Raw genomic sequence first — 16,815 nt, 5'->3', positions numbered from 1 at the left:
CTTCATGGACTGTGTGAGGTTTTTCCGGGTAAGTTGATCACATCTGGTTCCCCCAGTCTTGGGGGGTACCACCTCTGCAGAACGGGGCTGTCGTACCTGCTGGTATCGTATGTAAAACTGAGACTACGCTTTCCATGCAGTGGTCACGTTTGAGGGGAGAGACCGGCTAATTACAGCTCTTCTATTAACTAGCTCTCTGACCTTAGCGTCACGGGGTCCCACTCAGTGGGGTTGACCAAGTGGAATCAGACACGGGGCATGCCGCGTGAGGGAAGGAGGCTGTAAGATGGCCTGTTATGGTGTGGTGAGAAAAGTGCAGGAATTGGTTCAGAGGCTATGGTACAAGGAAGGTGCCTGGCCTAGTCTGGGAACGGCCGGGGAGCGCTTCTCAGAAGCAGAGGCTGGAAGCGGGAGCAGGAGCTGGGTGGTGGGCACAGGTGGCCCCAGGCATTACCTGCTGCTGGTTAAAAGCTCTTTGAGGCTTAGATGCCATCCCGGGTTTCCACTCATCAGTCCTGAGTTTTCCTCTGAAGTCGCATAGAATAACTGTGGTCTGTATTATTCCTATTCACATCAACCTTGTATTTTAATATATTTGAAGATACTGACCATTGCCTCTCGAATATTCTCTTTTCCTGGCCAAGAATGTCCCAGTAGGTAGGATAATATTACTTACATTTATGGAATACAGCCTGTTCGTTGGAGCCCAGTCTGTAGGGAGCTTACCTCATTTGAGGTCCCTGCCTCCCGGGAAGCTGTGGAATTTTTGTCCTTGCTTTACAGATGAGGAAACCGGGGCCCCTGGTGGAGAAGTAGCTTACCCAGAGTGGCTCAGTGAAGCCAGGACGCAAACCTGCTTGCTTGGCCCAAGCTCTCTCTGCAGGGCATCCTTCTGTGTTCCATTTCAGGATCTGTTGACCCTCTCCTGCATACTTCTTAACTGTGTTAAGCCCTGTTCACTCGGAGGGCTTTCCTTATGACTAAATGTTGCATTCACGGTCCCATGCTGTGCGACCGTGCGTACCATGCAGTCTCCACTGCGCTCTGGATGCCAAACTTAGGGCTTGCGACTGCTTCATAAGGTGGTTGTAAGGATCCAAGTTCAGATGACGCTTGCAAAGCATTTAGCACAATAGTGTTAGCTCTCATTTTTTATTAAAAACATCACAAAAAATTTCCGTGAGCTACTCAAGCCAGGGCCCAGTGCACAACAGGGGTAGCGGGACGTATCTCTTCCCTACATCACTGAACGTTAGTCTTGGAACAGAAGATGTAGAGGGCATTTCACCCACCTTGCTTAATTTTCGGATGAGGAGACAGAGAGGTTTTAAGCAACTTTCCAGAAGACATATAGCGAGGTAGTAATATTTGTGTAATTAAGTTGTGAAGCTGGCAAATAGGGCTGTCTTCCTATTCTTAGTGAGTGGGAGTGAGAGAGAAGAAAAGATGCCCTTTAATTTACTGGGTTTTGTTTGTTCATTTGTGTTATAGGTTAGGAAAGAGGGATCCTCCAAGATTCTAAACAAATACGTTATTGTCAACACTGCATGAGTTTGAACTGCGATCTCATGTGGCTCTTAAAGACTGTTCAGGAGATCGTACTGCTGAAATACAAATCACGTTCCTAATGCAGTTTTGGAAACTGTTCAGCTTAGGATGGAAGCCTGGGGAACAGTGTGCACACAGAGTCCTTACAAGCAGGGACCTGTCCTTCACTGCATCTGTGCCCTGAGCACCTAGCCTAGTTGTGAGGAAGGTGGGTGCTGGGAGCAGTTTTTGAGTGAGCAAACGCCCAGTGGGTGCTGAGCCAGATGAAGCTCACTCTCTCCTGCCCACCTCCCTTGGTCTCTCCTTTGCCCCTTCACAGGGAGGGCTGGGCAGTTTGGCCTTCGTGGAGTGAGAACAGCAGCCCCTGGCAGCCCCTGGGTGTCAGGAGTGTCCCCCCTACCCCTCTGCAGTCCCCCCACCACCACCCCTGGGTTCTTTCCAGGGTGACCTTCGCCAGTCTGACCTTTCCAGCCTCTCACAACCATCTGGCTTCCGTGTCTGTGCAGGAGCGTCCCTGGGCACATGCGCGGCTGGGTCCGATGAGCCTGGCCCCGAGGGCCTCACCTCCACCTCCTTGCTGGACCTCCTGCCACCCACGGGCCTGGAGCCACTGGACTCAGAGGAACCCAGTGAGGCCATGGGGCTGGGAGCTGGCCTGGGGGCCCCTGGCTCGGGCTTCCCCAGCGAAGAGAGTGAAGAGTCCCGCATCCTGCAGCCGCCACAGTACTTCTGGGAAGAAGAGGAGGAGCTGAATGACTCCAGCCTGGACCTGGGACCCACTGCAGGTAGCTTTCCTCACCTAAGAGTATGTGCTGACTGCAGCTGGGACTGAGGCCGTCAGGCAGAACGCCAGAGGACCATTTCCTTGTTCAAATCACATCTCTTGTCTCTCCCACCAGCTTTTACCATGCTGCTGCCCTCCTGTACAGAGGCCCAGTCTCTGGGGCTCTGAATGCTTTACTGATCCAAGAGGCTCTTTTCTTTTTAACCTTTGCTGCTGTTTAGGGAGCCCATGTTCTGTGTTCACATAACTCTAGAACGCTTACAGCCCGTGAGAGAAAGCTTCTCCCCATTTAGACATGAGAGAACTGTGGCTCAGGGGAGCTAAAAGCATGCCTAAGGTCGTGCACCTGTTCGTATGCTCAGTCATGGTCCAAGCCTAGGTCTTTCCAAGGTCTAGGGTTTTGTTTGTTGCCCTGCTGTGCTGTATCATCTCTGTCGAAGGTTCCCGCGCCCTTCCTGCGGTCTCTCGGACCCTTGATCAAGGCACTGTAACTGCCTTTCTCTCAGTCATGCACCAGAGCTGTTTCTGGGGTTTATAGAGCATGGCTGATGACTGCGTGTGGGCCAAAGCGAGCCTGAGGCCTGGCAGCGAGCAGGAATGTCTGCAGTTAGGGACTGGATACAGATGTGTGTCTTCATGCTTGTGGCTTTGGCAGCTGTGCCCATTCCTTTTTTCTTTTCTTTTTTTTTTTTCTTAAGTTTATTCATTTTGAGAGAGAGAGAATGAATGGTGGAGGAGCAGAGAGGAAAGGGGGCAACCCAAGCAGGCTCTGTGCTGTTAGCGTGGAGCCCGGCATGGGGCTCGAGCCCATAAACCGGGAGATCATGACCTGAGCTGAAATCAGGAGTCAGACGTTTAACTGGCTGGGCCACCCAGGCACCCAGCAGAAGCCCGTTTTTAAATGTTGTCCTGGCAGTGTGTGTGTGTGCATGCACATGGGGGGGGGGGGGGTTGCAGAATTTAGTCCTAATCTTTCTTTTCAGAGTATATAGTATTTTGGATTTATGTTCTCTAATTATAAAAAGAATACACGGAGATGGTAGAAAACATGACAACTGCAAAGAAGAAAATAGTAATTCATCCATGACCTCACAACTCAAAGAGAATGACTATTAATACTTTGGGATACAACCTTGTAGCCACTTTTATGTGCCACATTGGAATCCCGTTTTCACTTAAAATATTTCACAAGTGTATTTCCACATCATTAAGTATTCCTTTTTAATCTGGTTTTTAATGACTACACAGTATTTCATCATGTGGATCATTTTATATATAAAACCAGCTCTCTCTCGTTGAATATTTAGGTTGTTAACAGTTTGAATGTTGCTAACACTATTATTATATGTTTTTGCAGTTTTTTGATTATTTCCTCATAATACATTTCTAGAATAAAATTGCTAGGTGTAAAGATGTATTTCCTGGGTGGGATGTATCAGCATCCCACGGAGAAATAGAAGACACAGTCAAACTGAGATAATCCAGGGAGGGTTTACTTACAGAACAAGGGACTTAGGTGGGCAAGGGATAGGCCAGCAACAAGAACCCAGGGCTAGTGGCAGTGGGGCACTCAGCGCCCGTACACCCTGAGGGACAGAGGGAGGGATGGATGAAAGGAGCCAGGAGGGATAGATAGAGTGTGGTGGAGAGCAAGTAATCCTGACAAGAGCAGTGACCCAGCAGGGGTGAAACCAGGAAAGTAAATAACCCACCCCTTCTCCTCCCATCTTCTGCCAGGGGCCCTGTCATTCCTTCTTCCCCTGCCTCTGTTGAGGAGTCTGGTCAGGAAGCAAGGACATGGCCTGTTGATGTAATTCATGGGGTAGAGAAGGATAGAGAGGGGATCTGGAGGGGGTGGAGCATGTCTGACACAAAGGATGGGAATCTTTCCACAGGCTTTTGTTCAGTATTTCCCAATCAGCCTCCAGAAAGGTCTTTCCAGTTTGCATATCCACCAAAGGTGGAATGAATGCCAGTGTTTTGGACCCTTCCCACAACTGTATTTTGTCATTGAGAAATGTTGGTCAATTTGTTTTTTTATTTTTTTTAACGTTTTTATTCATTTTTTGAGAGACAGAGACTGTGATTGGGGGAGGGGCAGAGAAAGAGAGAGAGAGATGCAGAATCCGAAGCAGGGTCCAGGCTCCAAGCTGTCAGCACAGAGCCCGATGTGGGGCTCGAACTCGCGATCCGCTTAACTGACTGAGCCACCCAGGCGCCCCAAAATCTTGGTCAGTTTGATAGGCAAATTATAATGGCCTTCAATTGCTAGTAAATTTTAACTTCATGTATGTGTATATATTCTGACCATTTACAGTCTTTTCTGATTTGAGGCATGGTATAATTAAGAGCAGATTCTGGCATCAGGCAGATTCCCAAAGTCCCTGCAGCGACACTTAATAGCTATGTGATTTTTGGCAAGTAGCAACCTAAGCCTCAATTTTCTCATCTAGGAAATAGTATCATAGGGTTGTGAGGTTTAAATGCAGTAATACATCTAACGCGCTTAGCACAGTGCTTGGTACGTCACAAGTACTCCGCAAATATTAGCTGTTACTACCTTTAGATTTTTTTCTATTGAAGCTTTAGTTCTTTCTTGCCCCTGTACAGATCTGCATATAAAAAGGATACTAACCTTTGACGTATATAAAACACATTTTTCCAGTTTATCACTTTTATCTTTATTATAGTAACTTTTGACATAACGTATTTTTTACGAACTTGGACGGTCTTTCTTTTGAAATGTTTGAAATGTTTTTATGTGTTTTTCTTTGCTTTATGTTTAGAAAACCCTTTCCCTCCCTGAGATATATGCCCCTTTATTTCCTTTGTTCTTTTTCACCTTCAGTTTTTACACTTAACTCTTTAACAGTAATTTATTTTGGTACGCGGTATAAGGTAGAGATTGAATTCATTTCCCCGTAAAGCTAGCTGCTTCCCGCAGCAGTATATCCCCCCCCCCCCCCCCCCCGCACTGAAAAGAAGTGCTAGACAATTAGATGTACTCGGGTCTTTCCCTGGGCTTTTCCCTTGTTTAGACTCTCGAGACTCTGGTCTGAGGCAAGCAGTCATTCCGAGAGCCGTGGTCGAGAACGCCACGGTGGTGAGCCAGGGACCCTCCTCAGGATCACAGTGGGATGGCTCCTTAGGCTTCAGTGAACTCACGTTTGCTCTGCCTCTCCCTTCCCTTCCCCTCCTTTTCCTCTCACTTCACCTCTCTCCTCCCATTAGCCTGTCTAGGCCTCTTAATAGTGAAAACAGCTGTCGTTCATTGAACGCGTGCTACATCACGGGCACTTTGCCTGCATTCCTCTTGTGCCAGCTCTGTCGTGGGGTCTGTTTCCTCATCTTTGTTCTACAACGGGGACTCAGGCGCCCTGCACGAGGAGTAGGCGAGGGGGAGGGAGAGCTGCTTCGGCCAGGCTCTCGCATTGCTCTCCCTCCCACCGGGCGCTTCCCTTTCCTCAGGTGGCTCTCTTCTCTGTACACCCCCAAGGCAGTTCGTGAAAACACAGTACCCACGGAACAAAAGCTAAACATCTTAGCACTGCAGAAAATGCTCTTGACATCTGGCCCGGCCTTCCCCTTGGCCCCATCTCCTTCCCTTCTCCAACATGCATCGTTTAATTAGCCTATTATCGCCCCCACTTGGCAGATGTGGAACTGATGCACAGGGAAGTTAAGTGCTTTAACAAGGTCACACTTGGTATGTGACAGAGCTAGATGGAGAATCGGTGCCTTTTTACTGACAGCGGCTCAGGTCTGTTCCCTGAGCCTGTGGTGCCCTGCCCCCCCTGTCCTGTCTGCTCCAAGCGCCATTGGGCATCCTGACCGCCTGGGGGACTTGTACCTGCTGCCACCCCTAGCTTGGAAGACACAGCCTCTGAGAGGCCTTTCCAGCTCTGCCATGTGAGCAGGACTGCACGTGGTTGTGGTCCAAGGGGGCCTCGCTGAGCAGGGGGGCCAGGGCCCAAGTCAGGGTGCACACTGCTCACTGGGCCATGGGCCGGACGAAGGAGTGCCTTTTTCTAAGTCACCTACCCAGAGGGGCGTCTCTGTGAGCTAGCGGTGGCCCTGAAGTTAAGCTGCGTTGTCGCAGTACCTTGATAACACGGTGTTAGACCACAACAGAGGCAGAAAGTGTCCCAGGTGTGAGGCTCATTTGGATGGGGAGGCAGCCCAGACAGGACAGAGTGCCAGTCCCCTCTGCCTTCTTCTGCTCCTGACCCTGAAAGTCACAGGCTTCCACCCGGGGGTTCTCTGGAATGAAGGAGGGCATTGCCCCTCGGGGTCTGCCCCTCAGGTCGGAGGAGACCCCAGGAGCCTTCAAAGGGCCTGCCTGGGTGAGGAGTCCGTCCAGAGGTCAGAGTGACCATGCTAAGTGCCATCCTGACACGGCCCCTGGGGACGTGAATACGTCCATGCCGCAGTGACTGCTGAAAGCCATGCCGTGGCCCGGCCCAGTCGCAGACCCGGTACCCTTCTAGTAATTACAATACCGCCCCATATGTGAACACTGGGCATGCGCCAGGCACCGTGTTAGGTGTTCCAGTATAATATCTCGTCTAATCTTCACAGAAACAATTATATGTGGTTACTCCCATCCCCCCAGGGAATAAACTGAGGCTGCGGGAGTTTGGATAACAGCCCTGGGTACTAAGGATTCAGACCTGAGTTCTCAGAGTCCATAGCCTTGGCTCTTTCCATGAGGTTGCCTCTTAGCTCGCAATTTTACTCGAGGCCAGCAGTAAGTATTGTCTTGTATTTTACCACTGGTAAATTCTCACCATTTTATTCATAGAATTTTCTCTTTGGTTAGCTCATTGGAACTTCACAACCACCCTGTGAGCTGCGCAGGCAGCAGTCGTCACTGCTTCACAGATGCTGAAACCCAGGCCCAGAGAGGACAAGCGCTTTGCCCAAGGCCATACAGCTTGTGTGTGGCAGAGCCTGAGTCTGGAATCAGCAGCTCCTGAGCAGTGAGGGGCCTGTGCCTCGCCACCTGCCACGGGAGCGCACCAGTGGCCTGTGTCAGAGAGGAAACAGTGTGTTCCATTGTCACCAGTAGTGTGCTACGTCTAGTCTCATTGCTAGTTTGTTGGGCCTAGAAGAGCCCGAGCTAGGCTCCTCCTGCAGCGACTGTCCTGAGGCCCCGCGGCCAAAACAGCCGCTGGCGTTTCTGATCGGCTGCTGATGAGTGTGCTGTGACCTTGAGCAGGTTCCTTGTCTCATCTTGGCTTCAACCTCTCATCTGTAAGCGAGGAACGATTGATGGAAGCCTTCTCCAGCTTTAAAATATTATGATTTTCTGACATTTCAGGTGAAAAGAGTAGTCTCAGCAAAATAGGGAGGAAGTGTGGATCTCCACTCCGCCAGCTAGCATCAAGCCAGCTTAAGACCTGAGGGGTTCATTCTGGCAGGATTGTCAATGATTGATAATAATTTCCCAGGTTACCCACTCATCCCAAGGCTCTCTCTCCTGTCACCCTCCACCTCTTTCGTTCTCCAGTATCCTTAATAAAGTTCTCTGCATGCAATTTTAATTTTCCTGGTGAATAAGCTAATTAGTGTTCTACAAGAAAAGTGATAACTCTTCGGGGTTGGCAAGTTCTAGAAATCTACCTCAGACAGGCTCAGAGGACTGTGTGAAAAAAGAGGTGTTAATGGGCCCAGTAAGCCCAGAGCCCAGGCAGGGGGGATCCAGGTGTGGAAATGGGACAGGAGAACCTGGCTTGCTTCATCATGCTTCATTCCCCTCGCTGGCTTCTTTCTTAGGCACAATGTCCGTGCGTGGTGGCTTTAGAGAGCCTCCAGCGACTCCTGTGTCATCTCCGTTCACTTAACAGCCCCAACAGACAGAGAGCTCTGCCTCCCCAGTGTTTCTAGAAGAGCCTCAGAATGGAAGCTCCTTAGTCTGCCCTGGGTGATGAGCCCATCTCCGACCCAATCCTGAGGCCTTGGGGATGGAGTTCTCTGGCCCAGACGGGGTCTCGAGCACACCTGGAGGCAGGGGGTTGGGCCCCATGCTCCTGGACTAAGAGGAGGGAGCAGCATCTGCCAAGCGATGGGTGGGCATAAACCACACTGCTCTCGAATAAGGAATGTTCATAGCATGTTTATATTATTTTAAAAATCGTTTTCACATAATTTTTTTTTAACCTCAGAGCGACCTGATGAAATCCATAAAAGCGGGCATGGTTAGTATCACCGTTTATAACTAAGGAAACTGGCTTAGAGAGGTTTAAAGGAGGCACTAAATTACACAGGTAATAAGTGGCAGAGCTAAATCTCAAATTTGAGATTTCTACTTCAAGAGCTGCTACTCCATCTAAAATTATTCATTAGACCACTTTAATTACTGTTGCCTGTAATGAATTTCATAGAAACCAGATCATCAAAACCACTGTCTGCTGGGACCTGGAAATAGCTTCCATACATTGAGATTGTACCTGCTCTTGAGTGATCTGACCTTCTGGGTCACTGCACACACATCAGGTGTGTTGCTAAGAAGGCCCACTGAAAAGAGTGGCTTTCACCTAGATGCTAAAAGAAAGAAAAAAAAGCCCTTTAGTTTTGTTTTACACTAGTAACAAACATCCTGGTGTGAAAATTAGAAAATGTAGAAAAGAAGAAAGTGAAAACCACTCATGATCCCATCACCCAGAATTGGCGAATGTTGACGTCTTGGCACATGCCTTTCTGGACGGTTTTCCCGTACGGGAAATACATAGAATGTGCTTTTATGAAAAATGGAATGACAGTGCCCAGGTCTCGGTGTTTCACTTGGCAGCGTCTTTCCACGCCCGCTGACAGGGCCCTCCGCCCCCAGTTGTAACGCTGGAATAGCATCCCGAGGAGGGCCAGGCTACTACGTGCTCAGTTAATGCTCTGCTGCCTGAGCACTGGACGGTTTTCAGTCTGTTGTTACCCTCTCTGTGCCATGATGGGAATCCTTGGAACCGCATCACCGTGAGCATCCTCATTGTTTCCGTAGGGTGCACTGCTAGGAGTGAAATTACAGGGTCAGAGTGTTTGGTTTTAAAGCTCTTCATTCATAATCCCCGCCACCCCCCCACCCCCACCCACCCCCCCCCCGCCATTGTGGTCCCATCAGCGGCAGACTGAGTGCCTGTTTCCTGCACTCATCCAATCCTGGCGATCACCTTTAAATATATCCGCAGATTGTCCAGTTGGCAGTCCGAAAAATATATCATTTTGTTGAATTTACATGTCTTTGATGACTCCTGAGGTTGACCATTAAAAAGTCATTTGTAATTATGCTGAAAGTTTCTTCCCTTGTGCCTCTGTTTTATACAAGTCTATTGTGAATTTTGTGAGTGTTTTTGTATTAACACTCACTCGAATAACTGGCTTGAGTGTTGCACTCACAGGGCAATTTTCAGTGATTTGACATTAACCGAAAGGGACATTTAAAGTGATCTTTCAAGGCCATTGGCTTGGCGCCTGTTTAAATTTCATGTCCCAAACAGGGAAGTCAGCTCATAATATTTCAGCTGACGCCGAAGTTCAAGCATGAGATTATGGCTACCCCAGAAGGCAGAAATGAAGTCCAGTGTGACCTTGATAAACTGGGGAAAGAGACTCACAAAAGTGATGAAATATATGAGGGGAAAAGATGCAACTTGATCTGTTTAGGGAACAAACAGCCAGCCCCAGAGTGAGATGGAAAGGAAAAGCAAAAGCCTGGAGAATCCAGGCTGTCCAGGGCCTGGAGTTTCATCGGAGTGGCCTCCTGCTAGCCGCCAGATCACGTCCAGTGGGGAGAGTGTAGCGTGAGGGCTGTGTTCGGCTCAGACCCTTCTGCATGAGTCAAGCATCAGCCAGCTTCTAGCCCGTGAATCTTGTTCACTTTTGCACAATTCACTCAGCAAATATTTATTGTGTACCTACTCTGCTGATTTTGTGACCACTCTTAAAAGGTGTGGGGAATCCAGACTTGCCACAAAAGAATGACAAGGGGAGGGGTGGAAAATGAGGAATAATCCCAGTTGTTTGGCCCCAGGCAAAGAAGGCTGAATTGGAACAGCTGAGAAAATATGTAGGTTTTTATCCCGAGGGAGAGGCTTCCCACAATTTCCTCACTTAGATAAAACAGAAATGAGCTTGAGTTGTAAAGGGACCATTGAAGGTGGGTTTAAGGAATTTGGGGAGGAAAAAAAGCCGCCAAGATAGAATTGCCTCTTGAGGCACCTGGGTGGTCATCTGGGTGGCGTCGGACTTTAGCTCAGGTCATGATCTCGCAGTTCGTGGTTTTGAGCCCCTTGTCGGGCTCTGACCTGACAGCTCAGAGCCTGGAGCCTGGGTTCTGTGTCTCCCCCTCTTTCTGCCCCTCCCCGCTCATGCTTGCTTGCTCTCTCAAAAATAAATTTTAAAAAGCTAAAAAAATTTTTTTAACTGAAAAAAAAATGCCTCTGTAAGGAGACATATTCTTATTCTTGAAGAGACATATTCTTGAAGACGGTGACAGCCCATGTTACCTAGACTTAGTCGTCATCTGCTCAAGATGACCCCCCGGGTCCCTTCTTGTGCTAGAACGCTAGTTCCTTCGCGTCCCATAGCAGGAACACCCCACCGCAGATACACTTGCAGCCAGCTGGGTGTGTGGAATGTAAGACCGCACCAGGGTTTTAAGAGAATGCCTTAGGGAGAAGAGCCTGCCTTCTGGGCGAGGTGATTTGAATGCTTTCTGTCATTTCACCTCAGCCTCAACTTCCCAGAGGGATGGCGGGCTAGCCTGGAGGCCGGTCAGCCAGCTTCCTGGCCCCTGGCTGCAGAACTCTGAAGCTGTGCCTTGAGCTCGCCCTGCCAGCTAGTCTGCTGATTCAAGCCCAGCCTTAAAGAGATGGGCCTTGGCCCACAGTGTGGATGCCCCGGGGAGAGGTGATGCCGCTGCCGGTAGTTGGTTCCTCGCTGCGTCTGAAGCCAAGTCTGGGTGTCGTCCTAACTGAGCAGGCTGCCCACGAGCCTGAGTTTTACACCGTTACAACTGTGATAAGTGTAGCTTCACAACTGAGAGCAAGTGTCCTCCCCTCCCCCCCGTAAGCTTTTCTTTCCTCATCTGTGAAAGGCAGGCTGTGGACTCTCTGATCTTGCAGGGCCCCTGTGTCGTGTGAAATACCCCGAGTCTGTCTTTTGAAGGCCTGATTTCCCTCGGCTCCAGGGAAGATGTAGTTCCCAGTGGAAGCCACCAGGGGGTACTGCAGCTTCACAGACCTGGCACCCCGTGTTCTGGGAGGGAGATTCCTGAGGCTGGGGTGGGGGGGAGGGTTGGCTGAGGTCCCAGGGGGTCCTCTGCTATCTCACAGACAGTGAGGGGACTGAGCTACCTGTCTCCTGAGTGCCCTTGCAGCAGAGCCACTCCCTGACCTTCCATGCTTTGAGGTCAGGCCCCCTCTGGAGGGTCTGAGCTGTGGGGGACCTTTGGCATCTCTTCAGTGTCCCAGCTGTCTCTACCCTCCAGGGGATAGGGACAGGCTTTGCCTGGCTCTCGTGCCGTCTTGAACATGTCTTCTGGGCATCTGTGTTTGTTCACACTCAGGTCCCCGTATGGGGAGTGTGGGGAGTGCTCTGTGGGTATGCTTTTGTCCCAGACAGGCTTTCAGCATTCATGGGACCCTCCTGTCCTGGCTCCCTGTGCTGAAGTAAATGGGATGGGCAGCCAAGCCTTGGGCACTAAGCAGGAGAGGCTCTCCCCGTGTGGAGTCACAGCTCTTGGTGACAGCAGTGGACAGGACTTGGGACGCACCACCTGTCACTGCACTGGGAGACCTGGGGCAGGGGGTGGAGGGGTGCCCGGAGCAGCCACCTGCCTTGCCTGGCCCATCGTGTCTCACCCGCTGTGGTGTGGCGCAGCTCCCTCCTCCATCGCTCTCCTTTTCCTGCCCCACCTCCCTGCTTTTCTTCTCTTCCTCCATTGCCAGTCTACTCCCTTTTCCCTTCTCCAAGACCACTGCTCCTGCTCCCTCTCCCAGGCCAGTGTCGCCAGGCCCGGGAAGCCTCTCCTTGGACACCTGAGTGGGAGAAGCACGTTCTGCCCCGTCCGCCAAGGCTGTTCCCCTCTTACGGCACTGTGTTCCTTGCTCCTGGAGCCTTCAGAAGCTCCTGGTCCAGGTTGGCCTGCCCTGTCCCTTACCTTGTTTCATTCCCCATCTGGTGGCTCCGGCATGTTCGCTAGCCAGTAGTTAAAGGGATTTCTAACTCCGTATTTTAAAAAAATAATCCAAATTTACAGAAGACTTGCAAGAATAATTTCCGTATACCCTTCACTCAGATTCCCCCATTGTTAACGTCTTACCCAACATATACATGTATACTTACAGACATGCAGTTTTTTTCTAAACCATTTGATAGTAAGTTGTAGACATGATGCCCCTTTGCTGACTTTACATACTTGAGTGTATATTTCTTTTTTTTTTTTTAATTTTGCTTATTTATTTTAGGCAGGGGTGGGGAAGAGCTAATGGGGGAGGGGCAGAGGGAGAGAGAGAGAAAACCTCAAGCAGGTTCCACACTCAGCACAGAGTCTGACGTGGAGCTCGATCCCATAACCCTGGGATCATGACCTGAGCTGAAACCAAGAGTCGGACACTTAACCAAATGAGCCACCCAGGTGCCCTTTCAGTGTATGTATATTTTTTAACATTTTAAAGTTTTTAAAATTTATTTTGAGAGAGAGAGAGTGGTGGAGGGGCAGAGAGAGGGAAAGAGAGAGAATTCCAAGCAGGGTCTGCTGTGTCAGCATGAAGCCTGATGTGGGGCTTGAACCCACAAACTGTGAGATCACGACCTGAGCTGAAATCAAGAGCTGGATGCTCAACCGACTGAGCCACCCAGGTGCCCCTCAGTGTATATTTCTCAAGAATGGAGACATTCTCTTACAAAATCAGGGTACAATGACCATCAGGAAATTGGCATGGATACAATACTGTTATATAATTACAAACTTTAGACTTTCCATTCCCCACCCCCTGCCCAGTGTCCATTGTAGCAGAAGAAAACAAAATTATATTTTACAGTTCAGTATCCAGTCCAAGATCATGTACTGCATTTATTGTCATGCCTCGTTACTTTTATTCTGGAAAGTTCTCCAGACTTTATTCATCTTTCATGACCTTAACATTTTTGAATGAGATAGGCTAGTTATTTTGTAGAATACCTCTCAGTTTTGTCTAGTGTTTCCCCATGATTACATTCAGGTTCTGCATTTTTGACAGGAATGTCATACAAGTGCTGTTCTCTTTCTCAGTGAATCTTGGTGCTACTCTTGGACAAAGGATGGTTTCTTTACTTTTTTTTTTTTAAACTTGATTTTTTTTGAGAGAGAAAGTGGTCACGCATACGATAGTGCGGGAGGGGCAGAGAGAGAGTCTCTCAAGCAGGTCCTGCACAGTCAGGGGCTCGATCCCAACAACTGTGAGATCGTGACCTGAGCCAAAGTCCAGAGTCAGATGCTTAACCAACTGAGCCACCCAGGCGCCCCTTTACTTGTTATTCTATGTTCATATTTGGATCCAGTCCCCCTGCCCACTCTTCCTGGCATCCTCGTTTCCATCCCACCAGGGTCGGTCCCACACCTGCTCCCATTCCACTTCCCTCCACACCTTCTTTGGTTCATAATCTGTGTCCCCACAGGGTCTCCCCTTAAATTCTTGTTTCTGTGTAAGAGACATTTCTCATACTCAGATCATATCTAGATTTGTCAGGAAACCGTCAATCCTTTCCTGCCCTGCCCTCTTCCCAGGATTTTCCTTGACTAATTTATCACTCAGGCGCTTCTCTTACTCCTCGTCTTGTGGAGCAGACTTCCAAAATGGTGCCACTTTTCCTATTATGATCTTATAGTATGTAAATTTAATGATAATAACGGGGAGGAGGTAGAGGAATAGCTGAAGTGACTCAGGTATTCGCTGTGCAGTGTGGGCTTTATCTCAGTGCATCCTGACCACAGCCCTGTGTGTCAGGTACTACTGTTGTTTTATAGATAAGGAAGAGGAGACACATGGAGGTCAAGTGCATGTCCAAGGCCACACTGCTGATAAGCAGCGGGAACTGAGATCGCACAGTAAAAGAAGAAGGAATAATTTTGGAAGGGGAGAGGTGGTAAAAAAAAAAAAAAAAAAAAGTAGAAAAAAAGGCTGCTGAGTCCAAGCACCAGGGTGCATTATTTAGTGATTTGTCAAGTCACCAGAGATGAGAGGGCTGGAGAGAGCAAAGGCTTGATGGAAGATGTAGATTTGGGAGTCTTTAGCATGGAGGCCATAGAGAAAGTCTTTGGAATCAGTAACTCACTGAGAAAGAAGTGTGGAGATGATGAGTCAAGGGCTGGCTGTGTGGGAGTAATCACACGGAGGGAGCCGGGGAGGAGCTAGTGAAGGAGTAGTCCACACCTTCAGAGGCGCTTCTCTCTCCCTAAATGGACAGGTCCTGGGTTCAGGAGGCAGAAGGTGCTAGTCAAGAGTTCAGCAAACACACATTGCTCTCTTTTCTGCACTGGGCCAGGCACTGTGTTAGGTGCTGGGAACACAGGGGTGAAGAAAATCCCCTTGCTTGGCAATCAGAGTTCGTGGTCTCGTAAATCCTTGATTATTCTTATTTGGGACTGTAGAGGAGTTGTTTTTAATGTCACTGGTGTATGAGACACATTTATCAAAACTATCTCCAAAGCGTTGAATATCAGCGCCAGGAAGAACCTTAGAAATCAGATATGCCAGTACCCATTCGTCTCATGAAAAACCAAAGCCCAGAGAAGCCCAGGGACTGACCATTGCTCAGACAAATCAGTTGGTGGCTGACTCTTCTGGCTTCCAGGCCCCATCAACCACAGCATGACGGCTGTTACTGTCCAGTTTAGTTGAGGGAATTCTGTTGGGAGCCAGGCTGCCTTTGGAGGAATAGAGAGCTCGACTTTTGGAAAGTCCACATCAAATGAGTAGAGGGATCGTTTTGGTCAGCTTGCCCTCTTGGGAACTCCCCCAGCCCAGGGGGATTCTGCTGGAGTGCACCACCATCCACCGCATCCCCAGCATATTCTAGGCTTTCCTGAGCCTACTGACTATTTCAAGTGCTTCTTGAGGGTTTCCAGGGCACTTGGCCTCTAGACTTCGCCATTTCTGCTGAGGGCACGGCTGCCCCCACAGTCAGCCAGAGTGCCCCCTTCTTCCTGTTAGTCAGCCAGTGCACACAGGTTATCAAGTCTGCCTTGGGGCCAGCTCTTGAATCTGTTCTCTCGTCAGTCTCAATGTCATTACCTGTGTTCATCTCTCCTGAAACGTGCAGCAAGCTCCCCAACTCTTTTCTCTGCTTTCATTCATCCCCTCTTTCATCAAATTCTTACACATTGCTGTCAGAGCAGTCTCCTGACCATAAAATTTCATGATGTAAGGGATTTTATATGTCCATTTCCCCAGAAGCCATCTGACATGCTACTATATCATTTTCCTGTCAGGTGGCCATCTAGGCCATTTCAATAGGTTTTTATGCATTGCATTTCGATTTTAAACAGAGATATTACAAAATGCTTACTTATATTGAACTAAAATATTTTTATTCTTTTATATACTTGTTTTATGGGCATAATTTCTTCTTGAGTCTCTCTAGAGGTGTTAATATGACATTTTTATAAGTTCTCTTTTGTTTTCTGGGTTAACTCTTCTCTCAGAGGTGGGTTGCTTTTCTTTCTCTCCTTCATGCTTTGTCATGAGCCTGGCTTTCCTCTAATGTCCTGTGAATCTTGATCGTTTGTTCATATTTATAAAGGTGATACTAGACTGTTCAGTATTAGAGGCTGGTGTCTGGCTCCTCAGTGTTCTGTGGTCTCTGTTCCATGAGCACATCTCCCCCCCTAAGTGCCATGACTGACTGTTTTGTGTGGGGAATAGGTAAGTTTCCCTGCAGACTGTGAGGAGTGGAAGATATCCAGTTACCAGTCTCTTTGACTCAAAAAGAGTATACTTAACAAAATTGGGGTGGGTAGAATATTCTAATTGTTCAGTAAAAATTTTTTCTAATGTTTATTTATTTTTGAAGGAGAGAGAGAGTGCAGGCAGGGGGAGGGGCAGAGAGAGAGGGAGACACAAAATCTAAAGCAGGCTCCAGGCTCTGAGCTGTCAGCACAGAGCCCAGTGTGGGGCTCAAACCCATGAACTGTGAAATCATGACCTGAGCCCAAGTGGGACGCTTAACTGACTGAGCCACCTGGGCACCCCTCTAATTATTTATTTAAATATCACAGTGGGCTTTCAAATATCACTAAGATCATTCAGCTAAAAATCATAATTTTTCTTATAGGGAGTCGATTTTCCTTTTGTAGTAATTTTCAGAGCCCTGTGATTCCATGTTCTTATGTGAATGCTTGTTCTCTAGGCCTGCTGCACAGTTTCCCTTCAGAGATTTATTTTCATGACTTCCTCTTATGTTTTTTGATTCCCAGTCTTCCTTAGACTTCATGGAGAACTTCCTGAAAT

At 48.6% G+C, this 16,815-nt stretch overlaps 1 protein-coding gene across 1 annotated transcript in view; it reads left to right on the top strand.

The window, feature by feature from the left end:
• The window catches only part of PODXL2 (podocalyxin like 2), a 39,579-nt gene that overhangs the window by 3,392 nt on the left and 19,372 nt on the right, over positions 1-16,815 (top strand). Inside the window, exon 2 of the mRNA XM_047850669.1 lies at positions 2,055-2,333. Coding sequence (XP_047706625.1) covers positions 2,055-2,333 — 279 coding nt within the window. The remainder of the gene's footprint in view (positions 1-2,054; positions 2,334-16,815) is intronic.

This window comes from Prionailurus viverrinus, chromosome A2, assembly GCF_022837055.1.
Source record: "Prionailurus viverrinus isolate Anna chromosome A2, UM_Priviv_1.0, whole genome shotgun sequence".
In the NCBI taxonomy this organism is placed as follows: Eukaryota; Metazoa; Chordata; class Mammalia; order Carnivora; family Felidae; genus Prionailurus; species Prionailurus viverrinus.
The sequence above is the reverse complement of the archived record's forward strand: the minus strand, read 5'-3'. Positions and strand labels throughout refer to the sequence as shown.